This window comes from Grus americana, chromosome 1, assembly GCF_028858705.1.
Source record: "Grus americana isolate bGruAme1 chromosome 1, bGruAme1.mat, whole genome shotgun sequence".
NCBI classification, from domain to species: domain Eukaryota; kingdom Metazoa; phylum Chordata; class Aves; order Gruiformes; family Gruidae; genus Grus; species Grus americana.
In genome coordinates this window covers 70,443,843-70,459,982 of record NC_072852.1, presented here as the reverse complement: position 1 = coordinate 70,459,982, position 16,140 = coordinate 70,443,843, and the positions used below count along the sequence as shown (strand labels likewise).

Below are 16,140 nucleotides of genomic sequence, written 5' to 3'. Positions count from 1 at the left end.
ATTTCCAAGTGGGTTAGTGTGGTTTAAGTTTGAAGCTTTCAGACTAATTGAGTAAGTAATGGTGCAGGTGTGTGTGCACACTTTTTAATATATGTATACTAGGTAGAATCTGTTTGCAGAGATTCTTTGCCATTTCTTCCTTTTTGTCTCTGTGTAGGGCTAAACCAGAGGAGCCTTCCCTTCTGGATGACCCCAAGATCAAAGAGATTGCAGCCAAGCACAACAAAACCCCAGCACAGGTATGTAGGTGCCAGACAGTAGGTACTCCTTCCTGTAACACAGCCATTAAGGAAACTAGGCCTGAAGAGAGAGTACAGTCTCTGTCAGAGTTTTCTGTGAACTGTGGTGCTCTTTTGTGGAATTAAGTAGCAATGCAGGTTGTCTACTATATGACCTGCAATATATACTTGAATACCTTTGGTCCTCAGCCAGAAAAAGATTCTTGACTCATCTTAAGATGTCACATCCTCTTGCAGAGAATGAAAGCTTTGCATAGACTGCTGGAAGTCCAGGTGGGAAGAAAAGGAACTGACAGTTCCAGAGCTGTATGGGAAAGGAAGCCTTTCATGTGGGCCTCTACCACTTCCCTCTTTGCTCTCCAGGAAGCACTACCTAGGCCACAGGGATGGGAATGATTTGAAATGCAGCTCTGCAGAAGTGGGTATAGCTTAGGGAAAACAGCCATTGGAACAGGCTCTGCTTCCTCCAGAGCAGGAGCTGTCTTCTCTGACTCAGTGGTCTGTTCTTGCAGGTTCTCCTTCGCTTCCAGATCCAGAGAAATGTGATTGCAATTCCCAAGTCTGTCACACCACAGCGCATTGTGGAGAACTTCAAGGTGAGTGACTATGAGTGAGCTGAGTGCTGCCCTGCAGGGATGACATGGCTTCTCCCTGCAGAGCAAGCAGCAATCCTTTCTCACCCTTCCCAGTTCCTCCTCAGGCAAGAGGACTGGGCTTTTTCTCTCTGTCTGGAATCTAGGGCTACAATGAAAACTACATTTGGAGAAAAGAGATAGGCAGTGCTCTTACCAACATCCTGTTTCTAACCTTATCAGTCACCTTACATAGTGCCTCCTGTTCTGTAACTTGTGGATGAAGTGGCAGGCAGGGTTTGCTTGGAGCCCAAGTGCAGTAACATTCCTCAAAATAGAGAGTAAGCAATATTAAGGGAAGAGTTCTGGTATCAGTAAACCACATTGCTCCTCTGACACTTAAGTCAGGGGTTTTTGCCTGATATTGTACATCAAGATTTCAGGAGCAACAGCTGGATTTATTGAAATATGGAAGTCTTCTAGATGTTTCTTTAGAGCTGGAGAGAAATGAATCTTCCACAAATAGAGGTGTTCTGTAACATTAAGTGCTCACAAACACCTTAGAGCAGCTGGCACATGTAACTGCAACTGGCGATTTTTTTTTTATTTGTTTCTTCCCTCTGCCAGTAGAGACTTTAAAATCCAAAGAGATTTATTTTACTTTCCCTGTCTCACAAAGCCATCATTTCTATCCAGCATTTTCTGATGTGAACTTGTTCTTTAATCTTGTGAATATTGCTTCTGATTTGATTTGTTCAAAGAGGTGATTTCTAGCTGTTTCTCTTGTTAGGTGTTTGACTTTGAATTGACTAAAGAGGAGATGGCAACACTTCTCAGCTTAAACAGAAACTGGAGGATCTGTGAAATGATCACGTAAGTGACAGCTTGTTTCCTTCAAACTCTTGTATTTTCAAAAATATTGTAATCTCACAGGTACTAGTATAGCTGTTTAAATTGGGTATGTTTTGAAATCTGAAATCACTTGAGGGATGAAGCATCTGTTACTTAACATCTTGGTGTTATATTTTTCACTTTATTGACTAAAGAATGAGTACAGGTCATACTATGTACTCATTGTGAGTCCTTTCTTCAGGGAACTTTGTCTGGAATTCCCAAAGGAGTCTTATAGTTGATAACTTTGGCTATGTCCATATTAGAGAAATGAGCATTAGGTGGTTTTAAACTTAACTCACAAAAAAAAATTACCATTATAAACTGATGTCAGCTCTTACATAAGTGGTTGGGGGAAGGAATGACTATCTGAAGTGCAGTATGAAGAATGACTGCTTGCAGATGTAGACCTTGGAATCCTATAGCCAGACAAGAAGTGTTGGCTGAAAGGCCGCAGAAACTACTGTTTTCTCAGCAAGTAGTGTGAACTTTAACTCTTTATCTAGAAAGTAAATTGGTCCCAACACTACTTGGTTTCTGAATAATAGGAATAGACTTGAACTTGTTGGTCATGTGTGCCATAAGTCTCTTCATTCTGCAGCTACACAATTCAGAGCCTCCCTTGAAGGCTCCTCTCTACAGCCAGTATAGTTCTATGCAGCCTTTATTTCAGCCTTGCGAATAATCTTTCCTCTTTGATTTCATTCAGGTGCAAAAATCACAAGGAGTACCCTTTCAATGCAGAATACTGAAGATAGTTTTATCCTGTCCTCCTGCAGGCATCTGGGGTCTAATGAGCTTCTACCACTGCCTAGAGTTGTCCACTATGTAGCTTGCACACTGTATCTCTCCTGCCAGCAAAGGCATAGTATACATATTCAGTGACTTTAGGTTTTTCTTCTTTGGTGGAAGGAAATAGTAAAATTGTTCTAAAGAACAAAACATGGGCTATAATAATTCTCTACTCATCTAATGAGTGTCTCTGCATGGCTGAAATAGTAAAGCAGAAATCATGAAGAATGAATTAGCAACTGATATTTTTATCTTCTGTCTTGCATCAACATTACTTAAGGCTGCAGGGTAAGGGTATGTGAGCACAGAAGAAAGATCTACCCTGAAAGAATGAACTATATAATCACTGCCTGAAGATAAGAGACAATAATTACCTTCACTTCTAGAGCACAGCCCAAAGCTTTCTTGGAAAGAAGAGTAAATGGGAGAAATATTCACTACACATGCATACCAACTCATACTGGGCCTTATTTCAGTTGTATGTTCTTACAGGCTGAAACTGGACAGAGATTAGTGTTCAATTTTATTCCTATCCAAAATAAAAAGTGTTTGGATTACTATTGGTTTGGAAGTTCTAGTCTAATGTGAAAAAAATGACAAACCAAGCCACTTGGATTAACAATGTCACTGGAAACCATCATCCATATTCAATTTTAAATGATATCACAGGACCATCAAGAACTCGTCTTGATCAAAAGTTGCATAACTTGGTATAATAAGCTTTGGCTGAGCTGTGCACTGCTGACAAGACGCAGTCAAGTATGACAAGCCTTAGTATGGACTGTGGATTGACAAGCAACAAGAGACCAACACCTGAAAGAGCTGGAAAGCTGTACAGTGGTATCAGTGGACTGATTTGGTTGGTAATGGTAAGTGGGACAGGTCTCTGTTAACTGTAACTGTATGTATGAGTAAAGCTTGGCCCTGACAAAGCCTATCCCTTGTGGTGGAGGATGCAGGTGAGCCTTACTGGGCAGTGCCAGGATAGCTAGGAGGTGTTTCAACAGTATGGCACTCTAGGATCTGTGAGTGCAATGTGCCTTGGGCTGGTGGACACAGGGCATCTGCAGTACGACTACTGCATTCTGATCTATAAGATCCACACCACATCAAGCTGTAGGGTCTGACAAGCATATGAAGTTTCAGTTGTATCTTGAGCAACTGGGTGGTCTGGGAACTTCCTTGTGAACAAGACAGTTAACAAAAAACTGCTTTTTGTAAAGGTTAGTAGTATTAGGACCAAATGCTGACTGACTTACTGCTTGTGCTGTACCAACCTCTATTGTAATTTAGTGTGCAACAAGTGAATACGCTTACAGAAGCTTGAGCTACTTGCATTGTGCATCATTAGTTTGTAATTATGAGTGCATGTATGAAAGATCTTTGACAGATGACAAAGGTGGAGAGGCTGAGAGGTGGAATGTCACAGGAGCATCAAGGTCTTGCCTTGATCAGGAGTAGAATAACTGGATATAATGAAGCATGGCTGACTAGCCAGTGAAAACAAGAGTTGTGTGAGGAGTCTTGGTACATAGGAGCTATGGATGTGGAAGTGACAGGAGAACAATACCTGGAAGTGCTAGAAAGCTATATGGTGATAGTGTGGACTGATCTGATTGCCAGCCTGTGCTGACATATAGCTATAAAACTCATAATAAAAGAGACTATGGGAAACATCACTACACAGACATCCAAAATGATGAAGTCACAAGATGCAGTATTATGTGCCTGTGCTGAGCCACTGCCCAGAGCCTGACGCTGAGGCAGGTCAGAGTCAAGTGATGTATTTCTCCCAGTTGAGACCACACTGACTCACTGGAGTAGTAGATAAGGGATACATAATACTACACCTTGTGACTACTTCCAGGTATTCTTCTCCCTTCACATCCATAGCTCATATATACCAAGACTCTCTGTAACATTCCCTGACAGGAATGTTCAGCTTAGCAGTCTCCCAGTGCCTGGTGCTCCCTTACCCCGTGACAAATGGAAAAAGAATTTAGCCTCTTTATGTGACTAAAAAGAAAGCAGCCTTTGTTTTCAAATGAAGTGTGAACAAAACTTGTGGTTTTGACTTGAGTGTTGTGGTTATGAGAGAGACAGGACAATAGACCTTAGATACATTACAGCTTTAGGTGTTGTTAGTACTTAGTCTCACTTTTTCCAATGGGGGGAAAAAAACCACAATGTCCAATATTCTGCTCTGTACAGTGATACTGAGATCACATAAGATAATCTAACATATATACAAGTCCCTAGACCATATCTAATATGCTTTTTCAGATGGAGGTCATCTAAACATTTCCAATCAAAACTTCCAAAAGAATGTAACATACAACCTCAAGATGAGGCAAAAAAAAAAATTGGAGTATACATCTTAATGCTAAATATTACTTATTATAGGCAAACAAAAGAATTGAAACTTACAAGGGCCAGTGCTGGCCCCTTTGTTTTTTGGTGTGTTTGTGGGTTGTGTCATGGTGGTTTTTGTGGTTTTTTTAAACACATTTCCATATTTGAAACACTGCACTAGCCATACTGGTCCTTTACTTCCAGGTCATATGCAGCAGTCTCTCTGGGGGAATTCATCTCATCCAACTTCAGGTGTCCACAGTGTGGGTGCAAGCAGCCACCTCAGGGCCAACCTCTAAGCTCTGGTTACAGCCAAGAGATGTTTGGGCAAAACAAGGCAGCAGCATTCAGTGTGATTCATTATACCCAGAGCAAGGGCTGCTCTTGGCTCTGGCCCATCTTGCTCTTTAGGCACTCCAGACCTTGTGCCCTCTCTTCCTCCTTATGTGAACAGAGGTGAAGTCGGTGCAGTCACCTGCACTTAATGGACATGATCCCTCCCTGGGACAATTCCCACCAATAAAACCAGGTGGTGCTTTTCCCAACAGGCAGAGGGCAACCAGCCCTCAGAGGAGACTTGCATTTCTCTGTCATTGCAGGCCAGGAGCAAACCAAGCAGCCTTTCTGCTGGTAAAAATTGGTTCCACTGGGACCCAACCCCTTCTATCATTTTGTGTCTTATTCCTCTGAGATGCCAAACACTGTTCATCTCTTGAAGCTAGGATTTTTGGTGAATGTCAACATGACAAACTTGAAAGGTGCTACAATAAACATCCAGCTTTAGTGCAAAACTTTGCACACAGATCAAATTAGACCCTTCCTCACACACGCAGTTCCTCATCTCATGCAAGGAACCTTTGTGGGTTTTATCAAGTGCACAGCCTGCAACATGTCCCAGGCTAGCTGTCATCCACTGATGCACACAGTACTTCTCTCCCAGAGGCCCTACCACCAGCTGACAACCCCAGCCACATCTTGAGGACAGAGAAGCAACTGACAGCTCCCATGTCTTGGCATGATCTGGGGAAAGTCTCACACCAACAGGTGTAAACAGCGAAGCAAAACACAAACCTTCTGCCCAAAATCCTCTGTTAAAAGACACAGACATCTCTCATGCAAGAAACCATTGGGGAAAACCAAGCACCCACCTGCACAGGAGAATGTGAACAGGCCACAGAGGAAGCAACACAAAAATCTCAAAAATGAGAGGAAGGACAAATTGCATTTCTCAGCTGTGCTCTCCACCAAGTCTCATTATCTGTCATCACACACTCTACCTAGCTCCTTGCCACAGGAACACAAGACTTTGAAACCTCTCTCCAGACGGATGCACTCAGAAGAATGAGACCAAGCACTACAAGGTTTTCTGCCCTTTCTTACAGGAGATCCCACCTTACTGGCCACAGAGCCAGGCTTTGCAAGCTTCCACAGACTCGCAGAGCATGACTCTCTGATGGCACCAGTTCACCTTGGTACCAATCCAGTACAAAACCTGGCTGATTCTGGCAGTTCCTACACCGAGACCTACAACATCTAGAATCAAATCACGACATTGCTGATACTAATAAACTGTCAGCACAATACTGCTAGCTCGAGCATCCAGGAAATACAAAGGAGAACAGAGGCAAACTGGTACTTCAGCTGGTCTTCAGGCTGCCCTGAAAGAGCTAATCACAGGCATGGCTCAACATGTTATTTTGCAAAAAAAAAATTGTGAAGTGCATGCTCCATAAAATTTAGCAGTCATCAGCAAAAAGGGGGCAGCCTACTAACAGCGCAGGTGATATCTTGATGTTTCAAAATAGAGTGAAAGTCTTTGTCAGGACAAGTTTCCACGTGACTTCTGCCAATAATTAAGACCAAGACAGAGGTCAGGCATGGAAAACTGTTCTCTTTGAGCCCAGCTAACACCACATAGTCCACCTCCCCAACAGTACTCGCTCTGCACTTCCGTTAACCTTAGCTCCGGTCCCTCACCCACCATCAGCAGCTCCCAGCAAGAATGCTTACCAGACACAATGCCTTAACAGGCACAAGGAGCTTTCCTACAGTGCTGCAGATGGCGGTGTCTGTTTCCCTTGACTGAGGGAAGGACAGTAGAATGTAAAAAAGGAAGTGTGAAAACCCCTCGGCTGGGATGGCAGGAGGCCTCTTGTGCAAACAACTTGCTTTTAATACTGTTAACAGAACTGAGGAGCCGGCTCAGGCTAATCACAATCTTTCCATTGATTTCACTCACCCCTGAGCCAAACCCCAAGAGACTGAGTACACTCAGAGCAGATTTACAGAGATGGAATCCAGAAAAAGGTAAAAGGCAAACACAGCATTATATAACTGTTTTGTGATACAACTGAAACATCACATCCTGCTGAGGATGGCTGATGATGCTGATACAAAAACAGGAGGAAGATTAAAGAGACAACCAATTACTTTGTCTGCCCTCAGATAAGCAGAGCAAAAAGTATGAAGCAGCTAAGCATCTGCTCTGGGAAAAGCACCCAGAGAAAAATTCACCATTATACTCCCAGCCAGTGCTTGCACCTGAATAAATTCTCCAAGCATGAGCAAGCAATAAAGCTTCCCAGGTGGTGGTAACATCACATCCTCGATCATCTACTGGATCCTGCAGGTATATTTTTCCCCCACCACGCCATGACCATTTCAACAGCACCGCATACTCATATCTGCAAAATTTCAAAGCTAGTTTGTAATGTGAAATTACAGACCACATACCATTTATTTCCACATTTTTATATTTTATTCTGAAATATGATCTGCACCTCCCTGAAAATAGAGGGGCAATGTGATCATCGTGACACTCATTAAAAACTTGCTATTCTTCTGCAACTTAAAACTTCTCACAACATTAAAAATAACATTCTTCTTTAAAATCACTGCTTTCTAAATTACTCCTACAAACCAGCTCATTTTTCCTCTCCTACTATCACAAGTATAGGCTACATTCATCCCACCTTCACAAGGCAACTGAAGGCTGACCGCTCCTAAATTCACATAGGCCACCCACACCATGGGAGCTCTGCAAAAGCCCGAGCCACCATCCCCGTGGTGGGAGGACATTGCTCCTAGCCAAAGGGCTCAGAGACATCCCTCGGCCTGAGGCTCTCAACCTTGGAGGAAGCAGCACTAAACCACCCTAAGTCGGTGTAACCGAGGCTGGCTGTGGTAAGGCGGTGGCTGTCCCCGGGCAGGTCCCGGGGCAGGGCGGGCCGCTATTAAAGGGGGTCGGCTGGCTGCACTACTCAGCAGCGTTCCTCTGTGGGGCCATGGTGACCTATGTGGAGCTGAACACCACAGCCAAGATGCCCCTCCTGGGGCTGGGCCCATGGAAGGTAATGGGGGTCTCGGCAGTACCCTCGGCCGGGCAGCGGCCCCTCGCTCCCAGAGGGGTCTGCAGCCAGTCTCGGTGCCATCTCCGCCTGGCACCAGCCGGGCCGTGGGGGTTCTAAAGCGCTCCGGGTCGCTCTAGCGAGCCCCGCGGTGGGGAGGGAGCGCGGGTGGGGGCGGCCTGGCCCCTGCGGGCGCAGCTGATGCTGCCGGGGTCCGAGCTGGGCTGGGCTCGGGGACCCGTCCCCGCCGCCGCCCCGGGCGCAGCGCTGCCGCCACCACCGGCATCCCGTCCGGGCCGCCGCTGGGGTTACCCTCTCGGTACGGCGGTGGCCGCAGATGGAGCCCCGCGTTGCTTTTCAGCTGTTTTCCCTGGCGTGCTCTCCGTCCTTCTTGCCCTCTCCCCTGCTCCGGTACGTGAGAGGTGGCTCCTCCAACCCCTCCCGCCCCCCTGGAGGAGGGAGCGCATCCCCTCCCGGCCAGGCTCCCGCCGCTGCAGCGACCTCCCGGGCCCCGCTCCCTGCCGCTCCCCATCCCTCCCCGCAGCGAAAGCTGCTGCAGTGGGGTGCTCAGCTTGCCTGCTGCTTCTGTGCTGAGTAACTGAAATCCAGGGGGAGGTTGCCTTGAATCACCTGGTAATAAGATACAGCCTTTAGAAGACAATTCATGCGTTTCAAGCAAGTTCCAACAAAGATTTGCACCATTGTTACGATGACTGCAAAATCAAACAGTAATCCATACAACAGCTGAAAACAAGCATTATGGGATTTGCCTGAACAAGATATACTAACATTTCTTTGGGCACAGCTCTTGTGTGCCCTTTCAGGATATAGAAACACATAGAAATGCACATCTCTCTCATCTCTGAAGGAAGCAGGTGATGTAACCTTCAAATGACAGGTGTGATGTGCCCAGGGGAGGAGCTGGGGTAGAGCAGTACAGTATTCCATGGTGATGTGAATGACTAAGGTGTAGATCACTGCCTTCTCCATCAAATTAAAATTCTCCCAGCTGGGCAGTTGCTGTTTCTCTTCTCAAACAGTGCTGGGAAGTGAGGAGTGCTGGGCAAGAGGCACTGCAAGAGCTCCCTGGTACAAAATTGTTTCCCCTGGTCCAGCACTGCAGAACTGTCCTGCTGTTGGGGGCTCTGCTCTCCCTGGCTGTTGGGCTGAGCGTGTGTGGGAGTGGGGCTGGATGCTGGCTTCAAGCCCAGGAGCTGGCATTTGTAAGATGAATATAAGTTTAAGAACACTGCATGGAAGAACTCTTCTTAAAACCTCTCTGCATGTGTTTCTTTAGTTTCTAGATAACTAAGAAATAGCCTGTACACTTTGATTTGGAATCTTTACCTTCTTTTTTGTTCTCAGTCCCCAGCTGGGCAAGTAACAGCTGCAGTGATGGCTGCCATCAACGCTGGGTACCGCCACTTTGACTGTGCCTACGTGTACCAGAATGAGAAGGAAGTTGGAGAAGGGATCCAGCAGAAAATCAAGGAAGGTGTCGTGAAATGAGAGGACGTCTTCATCGTCAGTAAGGTAAGGATCTTGTGGTGTGGGATCCCAGGGAAGGCCTGCTTTGTGTAGAACACCCTCAGAGGAGGAAATTCAGAGTGGCAGGGAAAAGCTGTGTGCTGTGGTGTGGAGTAATTCAGAGCACAGTTGAGGCCAATAATGGTGGAAGCTTCTTTTTATCACCTTATCTTGTAGAGAGTTCTCTAAGATATGCGTCACATTCTCCATTTTCACAGGACTGTTCAAAATGTGGATTTAACTCAACCAGTCTCAGAAAGCGTGCTGGTTTTTTCCTAGCTTATGCAGGAAACCCAATATTTGGCTCACCACTGAAATTATTACCTTTAAAAGAACTCTTTAACCAGTATCTGCCTGTTGTAATAAGTGGCTTTTATGTGTCTTGACTAATGGAACAGGATTAGTTTTTTTTAGCTTACAACTCTGTTTGATCACATAAGCCACCACATCACACACTGCCCTCGGTATCACACACCAGTCCTACTCACAGAACAAGCCCCATCTGAAGAGCAATCAGATGGCCCAGTTCCACATCACCTTCCAAAGGAGACAGGTCCTCTCCTCAACAGGACAGAAGGGTTCCAACAGCTTTAACCCAAGAGGTCACAGTGTGCCTTGGCTTTTTGTCTCTAGCTGTGGTGCACATTTCATGACAAACCTCTGGTGAAGGGAGCCTGCCAGAAGACCCTTGCTGACCTGAAACTGGATTACCTGGATCTCTACCTCATGCACTGGCCTCTTGGGTTCAAGGTACAGTAACAGCAATGCCCTTGGCTTTCCCTCCTGGGAGAACTCCTCAAAACTGCCAGTAACACTTGCGGCACTACTGCTGCTCCAGTCCAGGAAGACCATGGATGGGTCTGTTGTGTGTACCAGCACTGCTCCAGTGCTGCTCATTCAGCTTTACTCTGGCCACGTGAGCCAGGCTCTTGATCTCTGCCCCGAGACTGCTGCTTGCACAGCGTCCTCTGCCCTTTTGATAGTGGGAGGGACAGACCTGGCACTGAGATCAGGCCTCCCAGCTGCAAGTATCAGTTGTGCTGCTTTACTTTTGGCTATGTGTTGTCTTCTACAAATCAAAAATCTACTCATCTGCCAATGACTTAGCCTCCTACTTTGTGGGAAGGAAGGCTGTGCTTTGCTGCCTGACATAAATTCTTTCCTCTGCGTGTTACAGAATCACAGAGCAAAAGGATATGCTTCTATTTTCCATTTCTGTCTTTAATCACTGAGTCCTTAATACAGTACAGATTGAGCCGAACTTTGCTGCGGGAACCTTAGTGTTGTTCTACAGACCTTGGATTTCAAAAGGTGAGACTTTCTGACATCAAGTTTCATTCTTCATGTACTTCAAAGGACCTGATGTCCCACTCTGTTTCTAGTCTTAGCTTTTCCTTTCTGCTACAGACAGGTTAAGACCTCCATCCTATCTGTTGCTTTCCAGCTTATCAACTGTTTGCCCTACTTTCAGAGCTGTCGTGGTTTGTTTTATGGGAACAAAGCCCTTGAGTAAAAGTGTCATGGCATAATACTCTGACATCTGCACAACATGCTAGGTGTAGAGCAATATGGAGATGTGGGGACCTCTCTCTGTGCCACCAACTTAAACTGAGGCTCCCCTCACAGAAGACCTGTGTGGTTACATAATACATTGTTCAGCAGATGTGGCTCACTGTAGACCTTACTTAAATGTCCTTTGGACCTAAACAGGTCCTCTCACTTTTCAAAAAACAAATCCTCAGAAAACAGTCCTTGTTCTCCTACAATAGGCATGATAGAGGAGTACAGCAAGCTTGCTTGTTCTGCTTTGTTCCACAAGTAGTGTGACTTGTTTTTCTGTATGTGTTTTGGTGAGTCAGCACTTTGCTGGGTCCAGGAGATACACCTGTCCCTCCTACTAGGAATGGTTGCTGGCAAAATGCCATCAACCTGCATGAACAATGTAGACAAGTATTAGTATTTTCAGCAGTAGAAGTTAAAGCTATTGTGGTCCTCAGTTGTCTTGGTAGTAACTTCCCACCAAAGAGTGTTTCAAGCATTTTCTTTCTCCCTGACAGGCAGGAGAGGAGCTGTTTCCCACAGATGACAAAGGCATGTCAATACCCAGCAACACAGATATTCTGCATACATGGGAGGTAAGTTCAGCCACAGCAGGAGAATCATGTCTTCTGACCTTGGCATTCTTTTCCATGCTTTCATTACCTCCTGCAGTCACAAAGTTCTTGTGTATTTATCTTATGGTATACAATGTGGCTTTTCAAAACATAATGCCTAGTCAAGCTGATGATCTTCAGTGGAGCTGCAGACCTGATTGCTTAACTGTAATAACCACAGAACTGTCTTCACCACAGTTCTTCAAACTACTCAAATACACTTTGCAGGAATAAAGATATTTTAGGTTATGATCTTGCCTACAGCCTGGAGTACAACGCTCCAGTGCTAACCTGATAGCACATTATGGATTATCATTATTTTCCACACATAACTAACTTGGTGTTTCTACCATCTCAAGAAATGAGCCTTTGGGCTTGGGTGAGATAGAAGACATGGCATAAATACACCAGTGTGCCCTTTTCCCCAAGGGACTAACTTTGCAACTCCAAACAGTTGTCTTTCCCTTCCCATGAAAGGGAACAAGCCATACCAGGAAGAACATTGCCAGGCCCTGTCTTGTACACTGGATGTTGACTTTGTTCCCCTTTGTGTTAGGCAATGGAAGAGCTGGTGGATGCTGGTCTGGTAAAGGCCATTGGCATCTCCAACTTCAACCATGAGCAGATTGAAAGAATCCTGAACAAACCAGGACTAAAATACAAGCCTGCCAATAACCAGGTAAGCTGCAAAGTGACTGCAGGTGAATAGTTTTCAGGGATTATAAAGATCTGATTACAGTGGAACGAGGAGATGGAAAAAGGGAGAACAAAGTAGATAACAGCATGTGAATACCCTGTGATTATTTCTAGGTACACATGAGGATGTTGCAGATCTCCTGTATCCTGATAGGGGATGAAGTTGTGGTACACAAATTACAACCATAACTTCTTAAAATACCTTACTTGTTCTGTTATCAGTAATAGCATCAATCTGTCATTAATAGCAGATAACTCTTCACACAATACATGCATTTCTTCTCACGCATGCATGCATATATGAATGCACAATTCATCCAGTCACCCAACTGGAAATGGGAGGTCAATTTTAACTGTATATGGAGAAGCAGAGCATGTATTGATGCACCAGTGGCTTCCTGCTATCTGCCTGGAAGACTTTGTTATACACACACTTTATTTTATATACATGCATACAAAGATTTACCTAGTCTTTGCACATAGCAGCCACTGCTCTCTTGTATGCAGTTGCTACATAACCTGCTCTAGATGCTTATCTCCCAGTGGCCTTGCACAGATTCAGACATCTCTTACACTTCTGAATTCAGTAGTTCTTGCAGGTTTGCCAAGAGTACTAGTCTCCAGAGCTTATAAGTCCTAAAGATACCTTAACACTTTCTCTGCATGTAGCTACCAAAAAAGAGCAGGCTAAAAGAAAAAAAAATGCATCTATATCATCTACAGATATCGACAGAACCCTGTCATACAAACTCACAAGAGTGGGGCTTTTCTGACAAGAACAGAAAAGGGAGAACAGCAGATGTAGCGTGTTCTTCTAATCCTTCTCCACATTATTACTGAATATACAAGGCACTGGGGTTTTCAATATTTGCTAAACTACTGGTTAGAAATCTGAGAAGCACCTCAGAACATGCCTTCTCAGGGACCAAAGAAACCAAAGATGAGCATTATGAAATGTTCTTTCCCAGGGCAAAGACAGAGATGCAAGAAGCCTTACTGTAAAAGTGCTGTACAAAACTAAGGCTGAATAATACTTTGCAAAGACTGACACATTGGGGCAAAAATTGACCTGTAAGTGCATTAGGAGATCATCCCTAGAGTGAGTTACAGCACTTGTATTGCTATTAATCTCTGTACTCCTGTGTTGGCAGATCGAATGTCATCCATACCTTACCCAGGAGAAGCTGATCAAGTACTGTCACAGCAAAGGGATTGCTGTGACAGCGTACAGTCCCCTTGGCTCTCCTGATAGGCCATGGTAAGGGGCTGCCTTGCAATTTGAGAGGGAGCTGGTGTGGATTATGATTATAGCACTGAGACAGTAAATGCACCATCAATCGTTCATCTAAATACAGATTTCTGTTGCTGTCTTCCCTTGGTGCAGGGCTAAGCCAGAGGATCCTTCCCTTCTGGATGACCCCAAGATCAAAGAGATTGCAGCCAAGCACAACAAAACCCCAGCACAGGTACGTAGGTGCTGGACAGTGGGTACCCCTTCTTGTAACGCAGCATAAAGGACAGCTAATGACAATGTAAAGGACAGGCTGGCTCTTCATTCCCTGTCACCTGTGGTGCTCTTCTGTGGTGTTAAGTAGCAACGCAGGTGTGTTTACTGTGTGGCCTTCAATGCATGCTTGCAAGGGCTCTCTGACCATCAACAAGAAACATTTTCTTGACCTGTCTTCAGATGTTGTCATGTTTCAGTCTTCCCATCTCATTGCAGAGAATAAAACCTTGATAAAAGTCTAGGTGGGAAGGAAAAGTCTTGATTGTCCCAAAGCTGGATGGGAAAGGAGGCTTTCCATGTGAGGCTCCACCACTTCCCTCTTTGCTCTCCAGGAAGCACTACATAGGCCACAGGGATGGGAATGATTTGAAATGCAGCTCTGCAGAAGTGGGTATAGCTTAGGGAAAACAGCTGTTAGAACAGGCTCTGCTTCCTCCAGAACTTGAGGAATGATTCTGTTGTCTGTTCTTGCAGGTTCTCCTCTGCTTCCACATCCAGAGAAATGTGATTGCAATTCCCAAGTCTGTCACACCACAGCGCATTGTGGAGAACTTCAAGGTGAGTGACTATGAGTGAGCTGAGTGCTGCCCTGCAGGGATGACGTGGCTTCTCCCTGCAGAGCACGCAGCAATCCTTTCTCACCATTGCCCAGGTCCTCCTCAGGCAAGAGGACTGGGCTTCCCTCTACTGAGGCCTAGGCTTAAGCTTACAACTGGAGAGCTGAAGTGAACAAAGTTTTTTTTGAAAACAGTATGCTGATAATCTTAGTCACCTTACATGGTGTCTCCTATTCTGCAGATGAATTGGGTGCCAGTCAAGTGCCATATGCCAAGTGCAGTTGCACACTACAAAAGGCTTACGCAGAGCAAGCACTGTTAAAGCTGTCCTGGTGTCAATAAGCCATGTTGCTCCATTGTTAGTTCAATAGTCCTTGACTGAAACCCATCATCAGGATTTCAAAAGACATAGCTCGATTAAGTGAAATATGAAAGTCTTGTAGATGTTCCTTTGGAATAGGACAGAAAGATGCATCCTTCACAAGTGACCGATGCAATGCTACATGCTCATCAAGCATCTTGCAACAGCTGGCATATGTAGTTGCAACTTTGGATATTCTTTTTTCATTCCCTCTGCTGGTGAATTCTTGGAAATAGAGATATGCCTTTCTCTCCTCCTTGAAGCAGTCATTTCTTCTAACCAGCTTCCCTCCCTTATCCACAAAGTTAAAGAGTAAGTCTATTTTTGCTTACAATCTCTGATTTGTTCAGAGCGGTGATTTCTAGCTGTTTCTCTTGTTAGGTGTTTGACTTCGAATTGACTAAAGAGGAGATGGCAACTATTTTCAGCTTCAACAGAAACTGGAGAGCCTATACAATGAGCATGTAAGTGGTAGCTTTCAGTATTTGTTTTTTCCAAACCCTTAAGTTATGAATACTATATACACAGAGATTTTGCATCTAAACATTGCCTAGAATGTTGAGAGCCTGAATGATAAAGTGACTTTGTTCTTAGTATACAAACAGCACATACTATCCAGGAAAACAAATATGGAACAAATCCATTCTACAACTATATAGTTCAGATCCTGCCAGGGTGGCTCCTCTAAGCACTGACTAGAGCTTGATATATTGATGGCTGAAATTAAGTCTTTGGTTTCCTTCAGGTGTAAAACTCACAAGGAGTACCCTTTCAATGCAGAATACTGAAGATGGTCATATCCTGCCCTCCTCCGGAGCCTGGTCTGATATTCTCCTATCAATTTATCTAGCTTTCTTATCACATATCTCTTCCTGTAGCCAATAAAGTCACAGTGTATGTATTCAGTGATTTTTTTTGTTTGTTTGTTTCTTTTTTGAAAGGATAGAGTAAAATTGTTCTAAGAACAAAATGTGGGCTGTAATAATTCTCTGCCAAAATGTGGAATTATTAAGGAGAAAACAAGGAGACACTTTGAAATACACATTTACATTTATACACTCTCTTGTTGGAGTGGGACAACTACTCCAGAATTAACTAAGAAAGTGATTTTACTCCTTATCCATTTCTTAAAAAAAAAAAAATCTA

At 44.5% G+C, this 16,140-nt stretch overlaps 1 protein-coding gene across 5 annotated transcripts in view; it reads left to right on the top strand.

Annotated features, from left to right (window-relative positions):
* LOC129201874 (aldo-keto reductase family 1 member B1-like) overlaps positions 1 to 15,814 on the top strand; it is a 30,989-nt gene extending 15,175 nt beyond the window's left edge. For 2 of the 5 annotated variants that reach the window (XM_054813733.1, XM_054813736.1), the window contains exons 7-10: positions 158 to 239; positions 752 to 835; positions 1,602 to 1,684; positions 2,412 to 3,426. In XM_054813733.1, the coding sequence (XP_054669708.1) occupies positions 158 to 239; positions 752 to 835; positions 1,602 to 1,684; positions 2,412 to 2,454 (292 nt within the window). In that variant the 3' untranslated portion in view covers positions 2,455 to 3,426. Of the gene's footprint in view, positions 1 to 157; positions 240 to 751; positions 836 to 1,601; positions 1,685 to 2,411; positions 3,427 to 9,594; positions 9,727 to 10,322; positions 10,471 to 11,777; positions 11,856 to 12,429; positions 12,553 to 13,720; positions 13,828 to 13,953; positions 14,036 to 14,550; positions 14,635 to 15,375; positions 15,459 to 15,739 lie in introns of those variants that run through there. The other 3 variants (XM_054813737.1, XM_054813735.1, XM_054813738.1) reach the window with 3 other exon arrangements.
* The last annotated feature ends 326 nt before the right edge of the window (positions 15,815 to 16,140 follow it).